At 49.1% G+C, this 16673-nt stretch overlaps 1 protein-coding gene across 5 annotated transcripts in view; it reads right to left on the bottom strand.

Annotated features, from left to right (window-relative positions):
- LOC143814903 (uncharacterized) overlaps positions 1–6146 on the bottom strand; it is a 196892-nt gene extending 190746 nt beyond the window's left edge. For 4 of the 5 annotated variants that reach the window (XM_077293579.1, XM_077293580.1, XM_077293578.1 and 1 more), the window contains exon 1: positions 5993–6146. In XM_077293579.1, coding sequence (XP_077149694.1) covers positions 5993–6038 — 46 coding nt within the window. In that variant the 5' untranslated portion in view covers positions 6039–6146. The remainder of the gene's footprint in view (positions 1–5992) is intronic. The other variant, XM_077293576.1, reaches the window with a different exon arrangement.
- Between the last annotated feature and the right edge of the window lie 10527 nt (positions 6147–16673).

The following is a 16673-nucleotide window of genomic DNA, read 5'->3' as shown; positions in this document are numbered from 1 at the left end:
GTCCCCATGAGCCCCCTGACATCCCCAGCTTAACACAGACATTGCTTTCCAGTCAAGAACTGGGTTATGAGATTGTAACCATGGCAATCCGAGCACCAAAACATCATGTAGATTGTACAACACAAGGAAGCGAATCGTCTCCTGATGGTCTGGATTTATACGCATAGTCACTTGTGTCCAGTATTGTGGTTTATTACTAGCTAATGGTGTAGAGTCAATACCCTTCAGAGGTATAGGAACTTCCAGAGGCTCTAGATCAAACCCACAGCGCCAGGCAAAGGACCAATCCATAAGACTCAAAGCGGCGCCAGAGTCGACATAGGCATCCGCGGTAATTGACGATAATGAACAAATCAAGGTCACAGACAGAATAAACTTAGACTGTAAAGTGCCAATTGAAATAGACTTATCAACCTTTTTTGTACGTTTAGAGCATGCTGATATAACATGAGTTGAATCACCACAATAGAAGCACAACCCATTTTTTCGCCTAAAATTCTGCCGTTCGCTTCTGGACAGAATTCTATCACATTGCATATTTTCTGGAGCCTTCTCAGAAGACACCGCCAAATGGTGCACAGGTTTGCGCTCCCGCAAACGCCGATCAATCTGAATAGCCATTGTCATGGACTCATTCAGACCTGTAGGTACAGGGAACCCCACCATAACATCTTTAATGGCATCAGAGAGACCCTCTCTGAAATTCGCCGCCAGGGCGCACTCATTCCACTGAGTAAGCACAGACCATTTACGAAATTTTTGGCAGTATATCTCAGCTTCATCTTGCCCTTGAGATAGGGCCATCAAGGCTTTTTCAGCCTGAATCTCTAAGTTAGGTTCCTCATAAAGCAACCCCAAAGCCAGAAAAAACGCATCCACATTGAGCAACGCAGGATCCCCGGGTGCCAATGCAAATGCCCAGTCTTGAGGGTCACCCCGCAGCAAGGAAATTACTATCCTAACCTGCTGTGCGGGATCTCCAGCGGAGCGATATCTCAGGGAAAGAAATAATTTACAATTATTTTTGAAATTCAGGAAACGAGATCTATCCCCGGAGAAAAATTCTGGTATAGGAATTCTAGGCTCAGATATAGGAGCATGAATAACAAAATCCTGTAAATTTTGAACCTTCGTAGCAAGATTATTCAAACCTGTAGCCAAACTCTGAGGATCCATTTTAATCAGGTGAGATCAGAGCCATTCAAGGATTAGAAGGAGAGAGAGAGACAAAGGCTGCAATTAGAGCAGAAAGCAACTAAGTCAACTATAGAGCAAGCTCAGAGGAAAAAAAAAAAAAAAAAAATCTGCAGACTTCTTTTTCTCTCCTTTCTTCTGCCAACGGTTTTAACTCTAGGGCCGGCCATACTGTCATGGTTCCCAATGGCAAGGAAACGTCAGAGAAATTAAATAGCAGACTAGCTCTTGGGTGATGGAATCTCGAGCTAACCGTGAGCTAAACCTACCACACAACTAACAGTGGCCGGGTGACGTACCTACGTTTTATCCCTAGACGCCCAGCGCCAGCCGGAGAACTAACTAACCCTAATAGAGGAAAAAACAGACCTGGCTTACCTCTAGGGAAATTCCCCCAAAAAGGAGACAGAAGCCCCCCACATATATTGACGGTGAGTTCAGAGGAAAAGACATACGCAGTATGAAGGTAGGTTCAGCAAAGCGAGGTCCGCTTACTAGATAGCAAGAAGATACAATAGGGAACTTCACGGTCAGCTGAAAACCCTATTAAAATACCATCCAGAAATTACTTTAAGACTCATGTGTCAACTCATGACACCGGAGTGGTAATTTCGGCCCACAAGAGCTTCCAGCTACAGAAACATAACATAACTGTGAACTGGAACAAAAATGCAAAACAAACTTAGGACTAAGAGTCCAACTTAGCTGATAGTAGTCTAGAAGCAGGAACATGCAACAGAAAGGCTCTGGTTACATTGATGGCCGGCACTAGAATAACTGAGCAGCAAGGCTAAATAGGATACTCCCATATGCTGATGGAAACAGGTGAACAGAGAAAGTGAAGCACACAAGTCCAGTACCACCAGTGACCACCGGGGGAGCCCAAAAACCAAATTCACAACAGAGAGTACAGCCTGGTTGTGATACCCTTTGTATGCCAAGAGGCAAGAACTGTATCTGTCAGGATCTTAGGCAAGCTGGGTGTGTAGTATATAACACCATGGCCTGCCACCTTGCATGGATCCCTTTTCCCCACGCCACCATGCAGGGACACCAACGTACTCACCAACCCAGGCCGTGTAGTGAGCTCCTTGTCCTCTGCTAGCTGTGGGCAGTGATTAGAGATGAGCGGTGTTCGAGTCGGACTGTTCACCAATTTCAAATTCGAGCTGTTTTGGGCGGTGTTTGAGTCGTTCGTCGACCTCGAACAATTTGCTTAAAATCCGGCTGTTCGAGTTTCTGTTCGATAACTGTTTGTTCACCAAAAGCCTAGCTTGATTTGCACATTAAAACTGTTTATCATTGTTAATGGACTGTTTCAGTGTATAGTGGCGGGGGATAGATCTGTGCTGAAATAACGCCGATCTCCATTTTTTTTTTCTTTCCCGCATTTACAGAGGGGCGGGGCAGTCTCTCAGCCTATCAGCAGTGCGCACACACAGCAATGTGCATGTGATGCAGACAAGCAAGGGCATGTGTCATTGGCTGTGTATGTCACATGTCACTCCTTGCCCAATGAGAACCAGCCATTTGCCCCATCGTCACCATTTCCTCACTGCTGCAGCTTAGTGTTAGACGGCACCGCTGCTGCCGTGGGCGCTATACATTCTAAGAGTGTTTTTTTGGAGGGAATTTTCAGAGAGATAGGTTTAGAGAGTTGGGAGGACTCAGGACTAGTTGTAATATCAGCCCTTTTTCAGGGTAGGTTACAGCAGTTCATAGCACTGTTTGCCAGGCAGGTCTGAGCCAGTGCTGTGCAAGTGTTAGTCACAGCATTTGGTGTAATCTAGCTCAGCCAATCCTTTTGGGCTAGTAGCATTGTCTGGTAGTCATCTGAGTAGCCCGCCTGTGAAGCTAGCTACACCGCCTGTGTATCTAAATTTTTACGGCATCTAACCCAGTAAATCGTTTTGGGCCTAGGAGCAGTGTCTGCACGTCAGCGGAGTAGCCCAGCCACCCACCGCCTGTTTACCTAACTACTATTTTGTAACGGCATCTGGCCCAGGAAATCCTTTTGGGCCTAGTAGAATTTAGTGCTATTCAGCAGAGTACCCCACCCATGAAGCAAGCTACGCCGCCTGTTTATCTAAATACTATTTTTAACAGCATCTGGCCCAGGAAATTCTTTTGGGCCTAGTAGAATTTGGTGCAACTCAGCAGCGTACCCCACCCATGAAGAAAGCTACACCGCCTGTTGATCTAATTACTAATTTTTAACTGATCTAACCCAGGAAATCCTTTTGGGCCTAGAAGCAATTTCTGCTACTCAGCAGCGTACCCCACCCATGAAGCAAGCTACACCGCCTTCTTTCTTTCTCAATCTAACCCCTCGGCTCTGTGGTGTCCACTCTCCCTCCAGCTCTCTCCTTCTCACAGGTGGACTACCGCGTGTTTTCACACTGTGGCGAATCTTTTGGGCCCAGGCATAAGAAGTCGTCGAGGTAATGGATAATATGTGCCGCCTTACAAACGTCCATGACGACACATTCGAGGAAGCAACTAAACGCCTCAAATAGTGAGCAGGATATGGAGCACCCCATGGGCAAACAGCGATCTATGTAGTATGCTCCTTCACAGAAGCAGCCCAATGGGAGGACACTATTCGGAGGCACAGGTAGTAACCGGAACGCCCCCTCAATGTCTGTTTTGGCCATTAGGGTGCCCCTTCCCAACTTCTTGACCCGCCTGATTGCCTCGTCAAAGGAGGTACAGTACATAGTACTGTACTTGGTTCCACGTCGATGTTGTCGTTTACTGACCTGCCCCTTGGATATGACAAATGGTGGATTAGTCTGAATGTATTGGGTTCATTTTTTGGCACAACTCCCAACGGGGGTACCACTACGTCTTCTAAGGAAAGTGTTCTGAATGGACCCGCCGCCATTCTACCTAAAGATATTTCTTTTTGATTTTTTTTTGTCATGACGTCTGTGTGTTGGTAGAGTGAGTTTAGATTTTTACTCCAGCCTTTCTTGATTTTAGAAGGGCATGACATGCCTGCCTATATCTGTGTCTCCTCCTCCTTTTACTCCTCCACCTCTTTTCTTTTCGCATGACTATATGTAGTTGTGACTAGTGTTGAGCATTCCGATACCGCAAGTATCGGGTATCGGCCGATACTTGCGGTATCGGAATTCCGATACCGAGATCCGATACTTTTGTGGTATCGGGAATCGGAATTTCCCAGTGTATGGTTCCCAGGGTCTGAAGGAGAGGAAACTCTCCTTCAGGCCCTGGGATCCATATCCATGTAAAAAATAAAGAATTAAAATAAAAAATAGGGATATACTCACCCTCTGACGTGCCCTGGTAGTAACCGGCAGCCTGCTTTGCTTAAAATGAGCGCGTTCAGCACCTTCCATGACGTCACGGCTTCTGATTGGTCGCGTGCCGCTCATGTGACCGCCACGCGACCAATCACAAGCCATGACGTCATCCCTCAGGTCCTAAATTCCCTTCTAGGAATTTAGGACCTGAGGGATGACGTCACAGCTTCTGATTGGTCGCGTGGCGGTCACATGAGCGGCACGCGACCAATCAGAAGCCGTGACGTCATGGAAGGTACTGAACGCGCTCATTTTAAGCAAAGAAGGCTGCCGGTTCACAGCGGTAAGGTCCAGGCTGCGTCGGAGAGGTGAGTATATCAATATTTTTTATTTTAATTCTTTATTTTACACATTCATATGGATCCCAGGGCCTGAAGGAGAGTTTCCTCTCCTTCAGACCCTGGGAACCATCAGGGATACCTTCCAATACTTGAGTCCCATTGACTTGTATTGGTATCGGGTATCGGTATCGGCGAGATCCGATACTTTGCCGGTATCGGCCGATACTTTCCGATACCGATACTTTCAAGTATTGGACGGTATTGCTCAACACTAGTTGTGACTTTTCCATGTGTTTGTTGTGTCTTCTGAGCAGTTTGTCAGCTTTTGGACACCTCTTAAGGTGTTTTCTATGTGTTTGTATGTGTTTGTGTTTGCCCGCCATTGGTTTCAATGGGGTTCGATGGTGTTCGTCGAACATTTGACGAACATTCGTTGAACACGCCAAACCGAACCGAACTCGAACACTAGGGGGGTGTCTCAACACTAGCAGTGAGCTCCTGGTCCTCCTTTTCCTAGCTTAAAGCTTAGGGCACACGAGCAGGAACTTCCTGATTCTTAAGAGACAGTGTGTACACTCCTAATGTGTCCTCAGCCTATTACTGTGAGTCACTTAGTACTTACGGCACCTCCACCTGTTGGGAGGTGCCTGAACAACATTTTCTTTCAGTGTGTTTGTGCAACTGCTAGTTGCTAGGTCCTTTCCTGTTTTTTGCCACTTTGGGAGCGGAATACCCAGGCTTGAACCCTGAATCTGTACATGTATCTGATCTTTCATGTTTCTGTCACCCTGGGGGCTACATACCCAGTCCTGATCCCTGCTCATGTACCTGTGTCTGTCCTTGTCTGAAGTAGGACTAATCCATGAACCTGTTTGTATCTTAGTCTGGATCTTTTCCACATATTATGCCTTAAGTTTGAATCTACAATGTGCACGTTCCAATAAGGACACTGAAACATTGCATGTGCAGGGGTGTGTGGACTTCTGACTGGTAATGCGCATGTATACCTTATACACATCATACATACATCTTCAGCTCATACACTTACAGGAGCTGTGACTGTGACCCGTCACTGATAGTATTCACCTCCTTATATGACGCTACCTCGGCCCCCCATAGTAATGCCCCTCCATGTGCACATCACACTCACACCTGACGGTGCATAGTCCAAGCCTCCATGTCGTCACGTACCTTGTCCCACGGACAGTAGGACGCACAGTACACACAGACGCCACATTTTACTGATCTTCTTACTGACAAGTGAAAAGGGGAAGTTATGGTGAAAAGCGAAAACCGGAAGAAAAAGAGAAGTCTCCAGCAGGACTGCTGCGCTTCCTGCCGCTCTGCTGGACATGATATTTACACCTCACCGCCCAACTTGTATCCTTCTGGGGTCTGGACGGATGTTGGTTTGCTTCCTAGCAGCACAAAAAGTCTGGATTATAAGTCTCCTATGTGTACAGGTCCTGTGCAGAGCTATGTGTCTCCACAGTTACAAAGTCTGATCCTGCTGTGATCTACCCTCATGAGATGTGTAATATGAGGTTCTGCAGCAGATGAGGCACCTGGCGGATGACAGGACCACTGCTTTGAATTTATGTTCAGCCCTACACAGGATATTAGGAGAAACAGCTGAGGACAGGGCTGCATCCTGCGGAGTCATTCCTCTTAGGCTTCTTTCACACTTCTGTTGGTACGAGGCCGTCACGAAGCGTTGGCGCGACGTACCGACGGAAGTGTTTACTTTCACATTTCCGTCTGCGCTGCCGTGCAGGAAAGATCGTGAGAGCGATATTTCCTGCTGGGTATGCACAGAGTGAAACACTGGATGCGACGTACGGAAAAACGTTCCCTTGAACGTTTTTTCGAGACGACGGTCCGCCAAAACCCGACGTATCCAGTGGACGACGCATGCAACGTATGGCCATACATCGCAATGTGTCGCTAATGCAAGTCTATGGAGAAAAAACGCATCCTGTGGGCAACTTCGCAGGATGCGTTTTTTCTCCAAAATGACGCATTGTGACGTTGGCCAAACGACGGAAGTGTGAAAGTAGCCTAAGACAGGAGCTGGATAGATATGTTACAATGTAACATACATGCTCACACTCAGAAGCCGCTGCATCGGGGGCAGAAACTCTACCAGTGATCACCAGGCTGCTCCGCTGTCATAAGGGCTTCACAGCTCAGCTCTCGCCTTTTCCACAGACATAAATTGCCACTAAATCACTTTATGATGTAATCACACATTTAAAGGTGTCTCACATTATATTATATATATTGTCTATTGACTTGTAAATCTGCATTGGCACTTTAATATAAATATGGTGATTTACCTGCTAGGGGTATCTTGTGATTGACTGATGTTGCTTGAATATTTGTGGGCTATTGTGTGGGTATTGTTGCCCTTCTTAAACATGGCGACCATGTATCTCGGCTTCAGGAAAATGGCCGTCGCGATCTCCATCTGCGCACGCACGGCATCCCGCAGCCATTTTCCTGAAGCCTCGGGCAGCAGAGCGCTCCATCTGCGCACGCGCGGCCTCAGGAAGATGGCCTCCCCCACGATAACCAGCGGAATAGCGCAGATAGCGCTCTTTTTCTTCACCTGCACAGTGGATTCGGCAGTTGGGCATGCGCAAACCACTACGCCACCAACGGAAAGATAAGCAAGATCTGGGGGAAGAAACAGCGATTTCACCACGCCCATTTGACCAGACCAGCCTGTTTGACAGGCGAAAACGGCGTCTTTGGTAAGGTATTCCGGCAGCATAGGTGGGGAATCAGGGTACACAAAATACACTATTGTAACGCACAGCTCAGGCCCTATTTAACAGTATTTTTATCTCATACTGAAAAAACGGGGTGACAGGTTCCCTTTAAGCCTGAAAATCGGGTCATGTGTGCCTAAGAACTGTGCCAGAACTGTATTTGAACTGTGATTTGCTTAAAGACTGTGTATTGCCATTTGCCGCCAAAATTCCCGCCAAAACAGCAGCCATTACAGCGCCACGAGGAGCGCAGACGAAGAAGAAGGGCGTGGAGTTGTGGGAGTGAACGAACTGAGAAGCGCGAAAAACAATGGCCCCCCGGTCTAAATATCTCTGTACCTTGAGGACGTGTCCGTCAGCAGCCGAGATCCGCCTCCTGATCCTCAATGGCGGGCGGAGACAAAGAAAATGAAACCGCCCCAGGAGGAGAGAGCGGTAAAAGGACCAGGAAGAGGGGAGCCACGTGGAGGATGCCATGGCAAGCCGCCCGGATCCAGAGCGTGGGGTCGGAGCCGAGGACTCCCCCAGCCACCTGGAGAGACACCGCGGCCAGGCATCACCCGTTGGCCCTGACTTCCTGCAGGCCGGCGTGGAAGAGCTCAGCGACCAACTCCTGCGAATGCAGCTGAGCACTGAGGCCGGATGGAAGAAGACCTTCATCGGGAGCCTCACCAGACGTCTGTTGGCAGCCTCGTCTGGTCCGGACCAAGAAAGAAGTTCCAGCGCTCCGAAGTCAGAAAGCAAGGCCCTGACGGAAAGCGAGATGCTACAAACAGAGATGACAATGCCGCAGCACAAGGCCCTGCAACCAGCGTTCCTGACCCCAGCGGAGACGGAGCAGACCGGCACCGGAGGGACCGCATCTGAAGCAGGTATGAAGAACAACCCTGCCCTGATGACCGACACCACTCCAGCGACTGCTCGTGCAACTGCAGCCCCCCAGAGTCCTGGTCGTTGCAGTACTGTTGCTCCGCCGCTAAGGGGGGCTATGGTACGTCTGATGGCACTGAAGGAGTTCATCTGACCAGGTATCACAGACACCAATACATTTCACAGTCTGGCCTCCAGGGGGAGCGAAGGGCACTATGCATTAGGCCACTCCTCACAGTCTGGTAAAACTGGGGGTTGGATAGGAAGTTAGATGAGAAAGCTGACTGGGTTGGAACCAGGCAACACCTTGTGGCAGAGGGTGTTGTAGGGGAAGATTCGGAGGGGTCCCTGTCAGGGGTGGGATCCTGACAGAGGCCTAGCAACCAGAGAGAACGTTACGGGACCGCACCTGCACTTGATCGCGGCGGTGCCCTAAGAAAGGACAAGAAGCGAGGTATATTGTGCTGAGTGAGAAACGAGATCAACGCAACAAGGAGAAATACCAGTAGGAGTCGTGCTGTAAGATCGAGGCAACATTCTACTGAGGCGCGTAGCCGGTGGCCGGAACGCCGAGGAGGTATTAGGCTCCAAGCAATACTTCAAACTTACGGCAGGACAGTCAGCTATAGGCGGGCTGTCTCACACCAATCACCTATGAAGACATGGGGGGCACACTAGGAGAAGGGCGACACTAGGGTCCAGGAAGAGCTCCGAGCCTACCCGTCATACGGGTGTGTCCTAGCCATATCATCTGGGGGACGAAGAAGAAGAACATCAGAATCCAGTTGTAAGGGAACACGAGAAACAGACACAACAGTTATGGGGACTATCCCGTAAGCACAGCAGGGGAGGACCACAACACGCAAGCGCTAGAAGGTAGGCACAGATTTCCACCTGCAAAGGGAACTCTGGAGGTGCCATCGGACCGGCCGGACTTGCGCAGCCTGGTTAACCGTATTCCAGATTGAGGATCCTGAAGCCTTCAGTAAAGAGGTAAAGAGACTGCAACCTGGTGTCCTCGTTATTGACCGCGACCGGCACCACCACCACCATCCACACCTTTCATTGGGCGCCCCTCAGCAGGGTCACGGACTGGGTCTAGCCACCGTGACAACCCCAGAGCAGAGACTCAGAGGCCCGGTACCGGGTACCCCTCGGCCCTGCGGCAGTGGGGGCGCTACACAACCGCTACTGACTCCGTTCCAGTGACTGATCTTGCAGCAGCCGCTACCTCTGCTGCAGCAGATGCCCATACTCAAGCTACGCAGACCTCCATCGCTGCGCATGGTCTGACAATCCACGAAAGACAGACCAATGGTGTTTATCTGGCACCGGGTGTAACCCTGGATTCTGCCCTTCCCAGGCCAAGAAGGGTTATGTGCCAGGTAAAGCCCTGGAAGCTATCCAACTAAGGCTTGAAACACTGAAAATATTGTAAATAGTTAACTGTTCTTTCTTTGCTGCTTGAACCCGTCCAGGGTTAACTTTTAAAGGGATCCCCTGTTTAAAGGGATCCTATGTTTTTGCACAAGTTTTTTCTACTTTTACCAAAGAACTGCAGAATTATGAACTGTGCATGATCACAAACTGCTTGTAAATAGTTTGCACCTTCTTAAAGGTGCTCCCTACTGGTTTTACATAGGAGGCTTTTACAGAGACTGCCTCTTAACAGAAACTACTGTTAAATATGCTGTAAAAATAACTGCTTTGCCTTACAGACCTGAAGAAAAACCCGTTGGTGCGGCAGAATTCCAGGTCAGGATTACACGTCTTGTAGCCCACCCAAGACCAACGTTCGGGGGTTCGTAACGGGTCCCTCCTATCACATCACGTCATGTTGCCTTTAAGTAAACTTGGATACTAATGATGTGATTCTTTTGCACTACCTCGAAAAGACTTGGGTTTACCCTTAAAGGAAATGTTTCCTTGTTGCACTTTGCCTAAGCAAAATAATGTTGTCTTAGATAGTTAGATAGTAATAATGTTTATACATAGCTGATAGTATGTAGTTAAGAATAGGAAATGTTAGAAGATGTACTTTAAATAAAATTGAGGATAAAAGAAATTGGAAGGGAGATACAGTGAGCCCGTAGGGGGGGTGAAACCTATTCTGCATTTCAATAGAGTGAACCCATAGGGGTTAGTGAGTCCTCTAGTGAGCCTTAGGAAGTTAGTAAAAAGACTTTGCACTTAGAAAAGAATAACTGTTTTATGCTTGAATAAAAGAAATGTTAATTTATTGTTTTATAATTGCACTTAGTAATTAATAGATAGTATACCTGTATGGGTAATAGCATTTCATAGTTAGTTAGCGCATAAGCTGGCAATGTAAATATGTTCTTGTTTTGCAACATTCAAGTGTCCTCACCTCCCATAAAGGGAAGCATTGTTATGTTAATTTGTTTCTTAGCATTTCAAAAATTTTGTACGTCTTTTTGCTAATGTATTGTTGTTTTCTTTTCCCAGTCCGGGAGTACTGGATTTAACGGGGGGGGGGGGGAGTGCAGCGCCCCAGATTCCCGGTCGTTGCAGCAATGTCATTCTTCCACCAGGGGGAGTGATGTTACGTCTGAAGGCAATAAAGGAGATCTTCCTACCAGGTATCACAAACCATACACCACACTTCACACTCCAGACCACCAGGGGGAGCCTTGCTCCTATCTACTAGGGCACTCCTCACAGAAGGGTAAAACTGGTGGGCTGGATAGAAAGTTGGGGAGAAGCTGGCTGGGCTTTTCCCAGGCAACACCTGTCAGGCAGACAGGGGGAAAGGAGGAACATCGGAGCTGCAGACAGAGGGTCCCTGTCAGGGGTGGGATCCTGACAGAGGCCTAGCAAGACAGAAAGACATGAAGCTGCGCCTGCCCCACATGCGGCAGCATCCTAAGAAAGGACACAAAGAGAGTTGTGTTGTAGAGGGTGAGACCCGGTACCGAGTACCCCATTGCCCTTAACGTGGGGGCGATCTACATGGACAGCGAAACTGGCGCAAATCCCAGCTAGAGAGCGCGTCATCAATACTAGTGCGCCCACCAGGTAAGATAGATTAGGCAAGATAGGTAGGATGTCGGGAACTGGAAAAGCACTGCGTTACATAGTGGAACACTGCTGCCCTGGGAAAACAACATGCTGTTTGAGATACTGCCACCATGAGATAATCCTCTGCACTCCCCCCATGAGATAACCCACTGCGCTCCCCCCATGAGATAACCCACTGTGCTCCTCTCATGAGATAACCCACTACGCTCCCCCATAAGATAAACCACTGCGCTCCAAACATGAGATAACCCACTGCGCTCCCCCCATGAGATAACCCACTGTGCTCCTCTCATGAGATAACCCACTACGCTCCCCCATAAGATAAACCACTGCGCTCCAAACATGAGATAACCCACTATGTGCCCCCATAAGATAAACCACTGCGCTCACCATGAGATAAGCTACTGCGCTCCTCCATAAGATAATGCATGTAACGCTCGCGCCGAGACTGGTTGGCGCGGGCGCCTGGGGGTGTGGCCCCACTGGACCACAAACCGAACTTCCCTGGAAGGGGCGTAACTAAGTAGCTTCCTAGGTGTTCGCTGGAGCCTCTGATGGTGAGGTCAGACTTGTGCAATAGGAAGCTACCAGGTACCACTCCAGGGTGGAGTCGGACTGTGGATGCTGATCCCACCGGGGACAAGACACAGGCAGGCAGGCACGGCTGTGACACTGGCTGACAGACGGGTATGGCAGAGGCCCTGACGGGCAGACTGGCTTGACAGAGATACAGGCAGGCAGACGGGCGCGGCTGGCACTCTGGCGGGCACGGCTGGCACTGGCAGACAGGGCTGATACTCTGGTAGGAACTGGTATTCAGATGGATGTATGAAAACAGGTAAGAACCTGTTCAGACTGGAGAACATAAAGAAACAGGTAGAGACCAGTACGGCAAGTGCAGAATAACAGTAGAGCAAGAGTGGAAGCAAAGCAGAATCACAGAAGGTGGATGGAATAAGAGCAGGAGGTGGAGCCAAGAGTAGAGAAGGAGAAGGCAGAGCTATGAGCAGAGAAGGAGAAGGCAGAGCAAAGAGTAGAGAAGGAGAAGGCAGAGCCAAGGACGGAGCCGCAGGAGGCGGAGCCAAGAGCGGAGACACTGGAGGCGGAGCCAAGAGCGGAGACGCTGGAGGCGGAGCCAAGAGCCAGAACCGCAGGAGGTAACGCCAAGAGCCAGAGAGTGCAGAACCACAGGTTGTGGCGAGGGAAGCTGAGAGGCACAGAACCACAGGTTGTGGCAGAACAGAGCAGAGAGATGCAGAGCCACTGATAATGGCAAGCAGAGCAGAAAGATAAGGCAGAGGTACACACAGCAGAGTGGGAAATGACAAATGACAAAGAAGGAACAGGAACGGACACGGATACACAAACAGAATACAGATGAAGGCCTGCAGTATTGCAGCCCTCTGAGACAGGAAACGGACACGACCTGGCAGCTCAGTAGCAAATGCTAACTGAGGGGAATAGTTTGCTCAGGCATCCTCCAATGGGTGAGTATGCCTTACGTATCAGAGGCCTCTAGGCAATTGGCCAAGGACACCCCAGGGAGGTGCACACAGTCTCAATAAGAATCCGGAGTGGCTGGTGCCGCCCCCTATGCACACAGCCAGGAAGTGTACACAGAGCAAGCCGCCATGAAGCACATGGCATGGAGCCGGCAGCAGACAGATCTCACAGCATGGCACTGGGTGAGTGAGTTGATGTAACAGACAGGTGGGGAATGGAAGGCCATGCAGTGATGCCGGCAGGGTTATTACAATGCACTGTGCTCCCCCAAAAGATAACCAACTTCTGTATTGTGACGCCAGCTGAGGTGTCTGGCCAGGGATGGCCAGCGCTGCAAGTGGGGTCCCCAGGGGATAGATGGTAATGCAGCAAGATGGATCACTCCCCTCAGCAGGGGCATGCCCTTGGGGCAATGGTGGGACTTGTAGTGAGAAGTGCAGCAGAAAGAAGCAAGGAGGCGAAGGAGTTCAGTCTTTACCTTTACTGATGATGGATGGCAAGTTGAATCCAGGGGTACTGGTCTCTAGGTTCAGGCTCTGGCCGGTCTGGAAGCAGCTGGAGTCCACTCCACTAAGTGGGTAGAATGAGCCTTCCTTTCTGTGTCTGTCTCTTTGGAGATTCAGCAGCTTATGAGCTGATCTGTACTCCCTACTTGTCTATTCTGCAGCAGCTCCAGCCAGCAAACATTACTTGCCCCTTTTGGAAGCTGTCCTCTCGGTCCCAGCTCTGAACTCTCTGTAATGTGTCGCTTCTAGTGCTGGAGGGGTGACCAGAGGGCCTGCAGTCCCTCCCCTGATCTCCAGATTCTGCTCCCAGGATTTGCAATCCCTGGTAGCCTAGGGCATTGGTGCCCTGTTCTCTTCTTATCCTAGGGTGAGATTTCCATAGCTCCAACCCCTGGAAACTCCATGTGCTCTCTCTTCCCTTCCTCACACTACACTGCACTACACTGCTCTAACTCCTCCCCCAACCAGAAAAGACAGTCAACCTACAAACTAGGTGCTTGTGTTCCCCCTTCTGATCAGGGACCAGACTTGTGTGTGGATCTGTGGTTTACTCAGTGTTGGGAGCCTCCAGACATGATACCACCACTGGTTAGGGAGGCGATACCATTGTGTTAGCCAGACCACGGGGCGCCATATTACCATGTTTTGAGGTTCCCCCGACAGATATGGCGCCAGCTCTTCCATCCACTGCTCTGGCGGAAGTTTCTCCCATTCAGCCACCCGCTCGAAAACAGTCAAAAAGGCTTCAACCTCATCCCCCGGGGTTATTTTCTTCATGGCTCATCTTACCATTTTCCAGAGGTGCGAATCATCACCTGTAGATGGGGAGGACACGGCGGCCTCACACAAACCGCCTGTGTGAGTAGTTCCATTTGCCATGTTAACTCCTCTTTCTGCTGTCACTGCGGCTGCTGTTGAAGCTGCTGTGCTAACAGCTTACTTGTCTCCTGTTGCGCCAATTGCTGCTGTTGACTGGTGAGCTGGTTTGCTGTTGTACCTATACTAGATGTTTCACAAGCTCCTTCATGCTGCCGGATGTCTTGTGCTGGATGGCGGATTTTATTCAGGACATACAGTTGTCACCATCCTCTCTGCGTGTTCCTGGAACGCTGCCCGCATTCAAAACACCACGTGTGAGGGGTTGACACACTCAGCTGCTTCAGTAGTAGTAGTAGATCACCTGCTGGTTTAATTATGGACAGCATAAAACCTTAGCAGGGTGCAGCAAAATAAACGTGGCCTTTCTGGCGTAACGGTAAAACAAAGATATAGTCCAGAAGAGTCCTTTCCCTGCAGGTTTCACCCACAGGTAGCGCGCACTGTCTTCAGCTGCTCCAGGAGCAACATCTCCCAAAGCACAACACACTGACTCTCATATCCAGGTATCTAACATAAACCATGTGATGATCACATGACCCTGACATTATCACAGGTTCTGTTAGTACACCTGCCAGTGTCGGCTTTGCAGGTGGAGATATGGTGGGCATCCTGGTTTCACATCACTGATGCCAATATGCGCAGTGACAAATATCTCCCCTCATATATCGTGTCAGTGACCCTGGCACACTCCCTAAAGGTACAGTCTGCAGGAACTGTTTGGGAATACATGTCAGAACATGGTTTTATTGTATTGTATAAGTAATGTAAAATGTGAAACTCCATTGAATCTCATAGGCACTAATGTTCGCAACTAATGTAACATATTGTGATTAATGTATAATTTTCTTTATGTGTAACATCTAGGGAAAGTTTAGGGTTAAGTATGGGACATAGGTCTAGCATAGGCCTTATGTATTAAGGTTGAAAGGGGAAAGATTCAGTGGTGGGCATATTAGATAAAGGAAGTAGGTGAAAGGTGAAGTTTCCCCAGCAACAGACTGCTGGGACAGACAGGTTATGATACAGTTACATGTTTGGGGCCAGCCCAGCTTGGAAAAAGGGCAGGGTCAATAAAGAAGGGGAGCACGTCCTGGTTTTAGTCAGACAGAGAGTGTGAGATTAGATGGAAGTGATAGCAGTAGTTCAAGGCTGGAGGGCACGAAAAGTACAGACTGTTCGGGCAGTATGAGGCCACTGTTTTCTGTGGATATCCCAGCAATTTTCGGGACCTACAGCCAGAACTATACACTGAGAAGTGTGTCTTATTCCCTTCCCACAAAAGGAAGCCAGAGGTGGAGACATGTGAAGGAGATGGGACAGGACTCATGAGAGCTGCGGAGCCGGGTGGAGTATCTCAGAGGCTACGGGAGCCATTAAGCAAAGGGATAGCTCAGGCTGAGTGTACAAAGAACATGGAGACGTGCTGTGCTGTAACATCAGCTGGACATGGACTGCTAAGTAACAAAGTGTCCACTTACTCCATAAGCCAGGAAGCATCAAAAACAAAAAAATCTTTATTTAAAACATGACACCAAAAAGAGACAAAACCGCAGGATCAGAGACGCAATAAAAAGGCAGCGGAAAAAATGCGACTTCCCTTATCTATGTGCGGCCAAACCATGACTACACCATACACCACACCCACGGCACAAGGGAGACGGAACACAACTTTCTTGTAGGGTGCCAGGGTGTGGGAACAGAGCAGCCCCTCGCCCACGACAGCTGCCAAAAACCAGGAAGCAACAAAAATAAAAAAAATCTTTATTTAAAACACAACACCAAAAAGAGACAAAACTGCACCATCAAAGACGTGAAGAAAAAGTCCCTGATTTACCTGATGCAGAAATGCTGCAGTCTGCAACATGAAACCTCAGCAGGTCCTCATCCTGGGAACGTGGCCTAACAGTCCTTTCACGCAGAAAGAATTTTTAAGCTGCCACCACAACACGGTAGACTCTTTCGACCGTGCCCTACTCTATTCTAAACTAATAAAAATAAATATATTTTTATGTATTTTTCTTTAACCCCTTTCTGACATTAGACGTACTATCCCGTTGAGGCGGTATGGGCCCGTATGACCACCGACGGGATAGTACGTCTAATGTGATCAGCCGCGCTCACGGTGGGAGCGCAGCCGATCGCGGCCGAGTGTCAGCTGACTATCACAGCTGACATCCGGCACTATGTGCCAGGAGTGGTCACGGACTGCTCCTGGCACATTAACCCCCGACGTACTGCGATCAAAGATGATCTCAGCGTTTCGGCGGCATAGAGAAGCATCGTGCAGGGAGGAGGCTCCCTGCG

This window comes from Ranitomeya variabilis, chromosome 3 (genome assembly GCF_051348905.1).
Source record: "Ranitomeya variabilis isolate aRanVar5 chromosome 3, aRanVar5.hap1, whole genome shotgun sequence".
NCBI classification, from domain to species: Eukaryota; Metazoa; Chordata; class Amphibia; order Anura; family Dendrobatidae; genus Ranitomeya; species Ranitomeya variabilis.
This window is presented reverse-complemented; position numbering and strand designations above follow the sequence as displayed.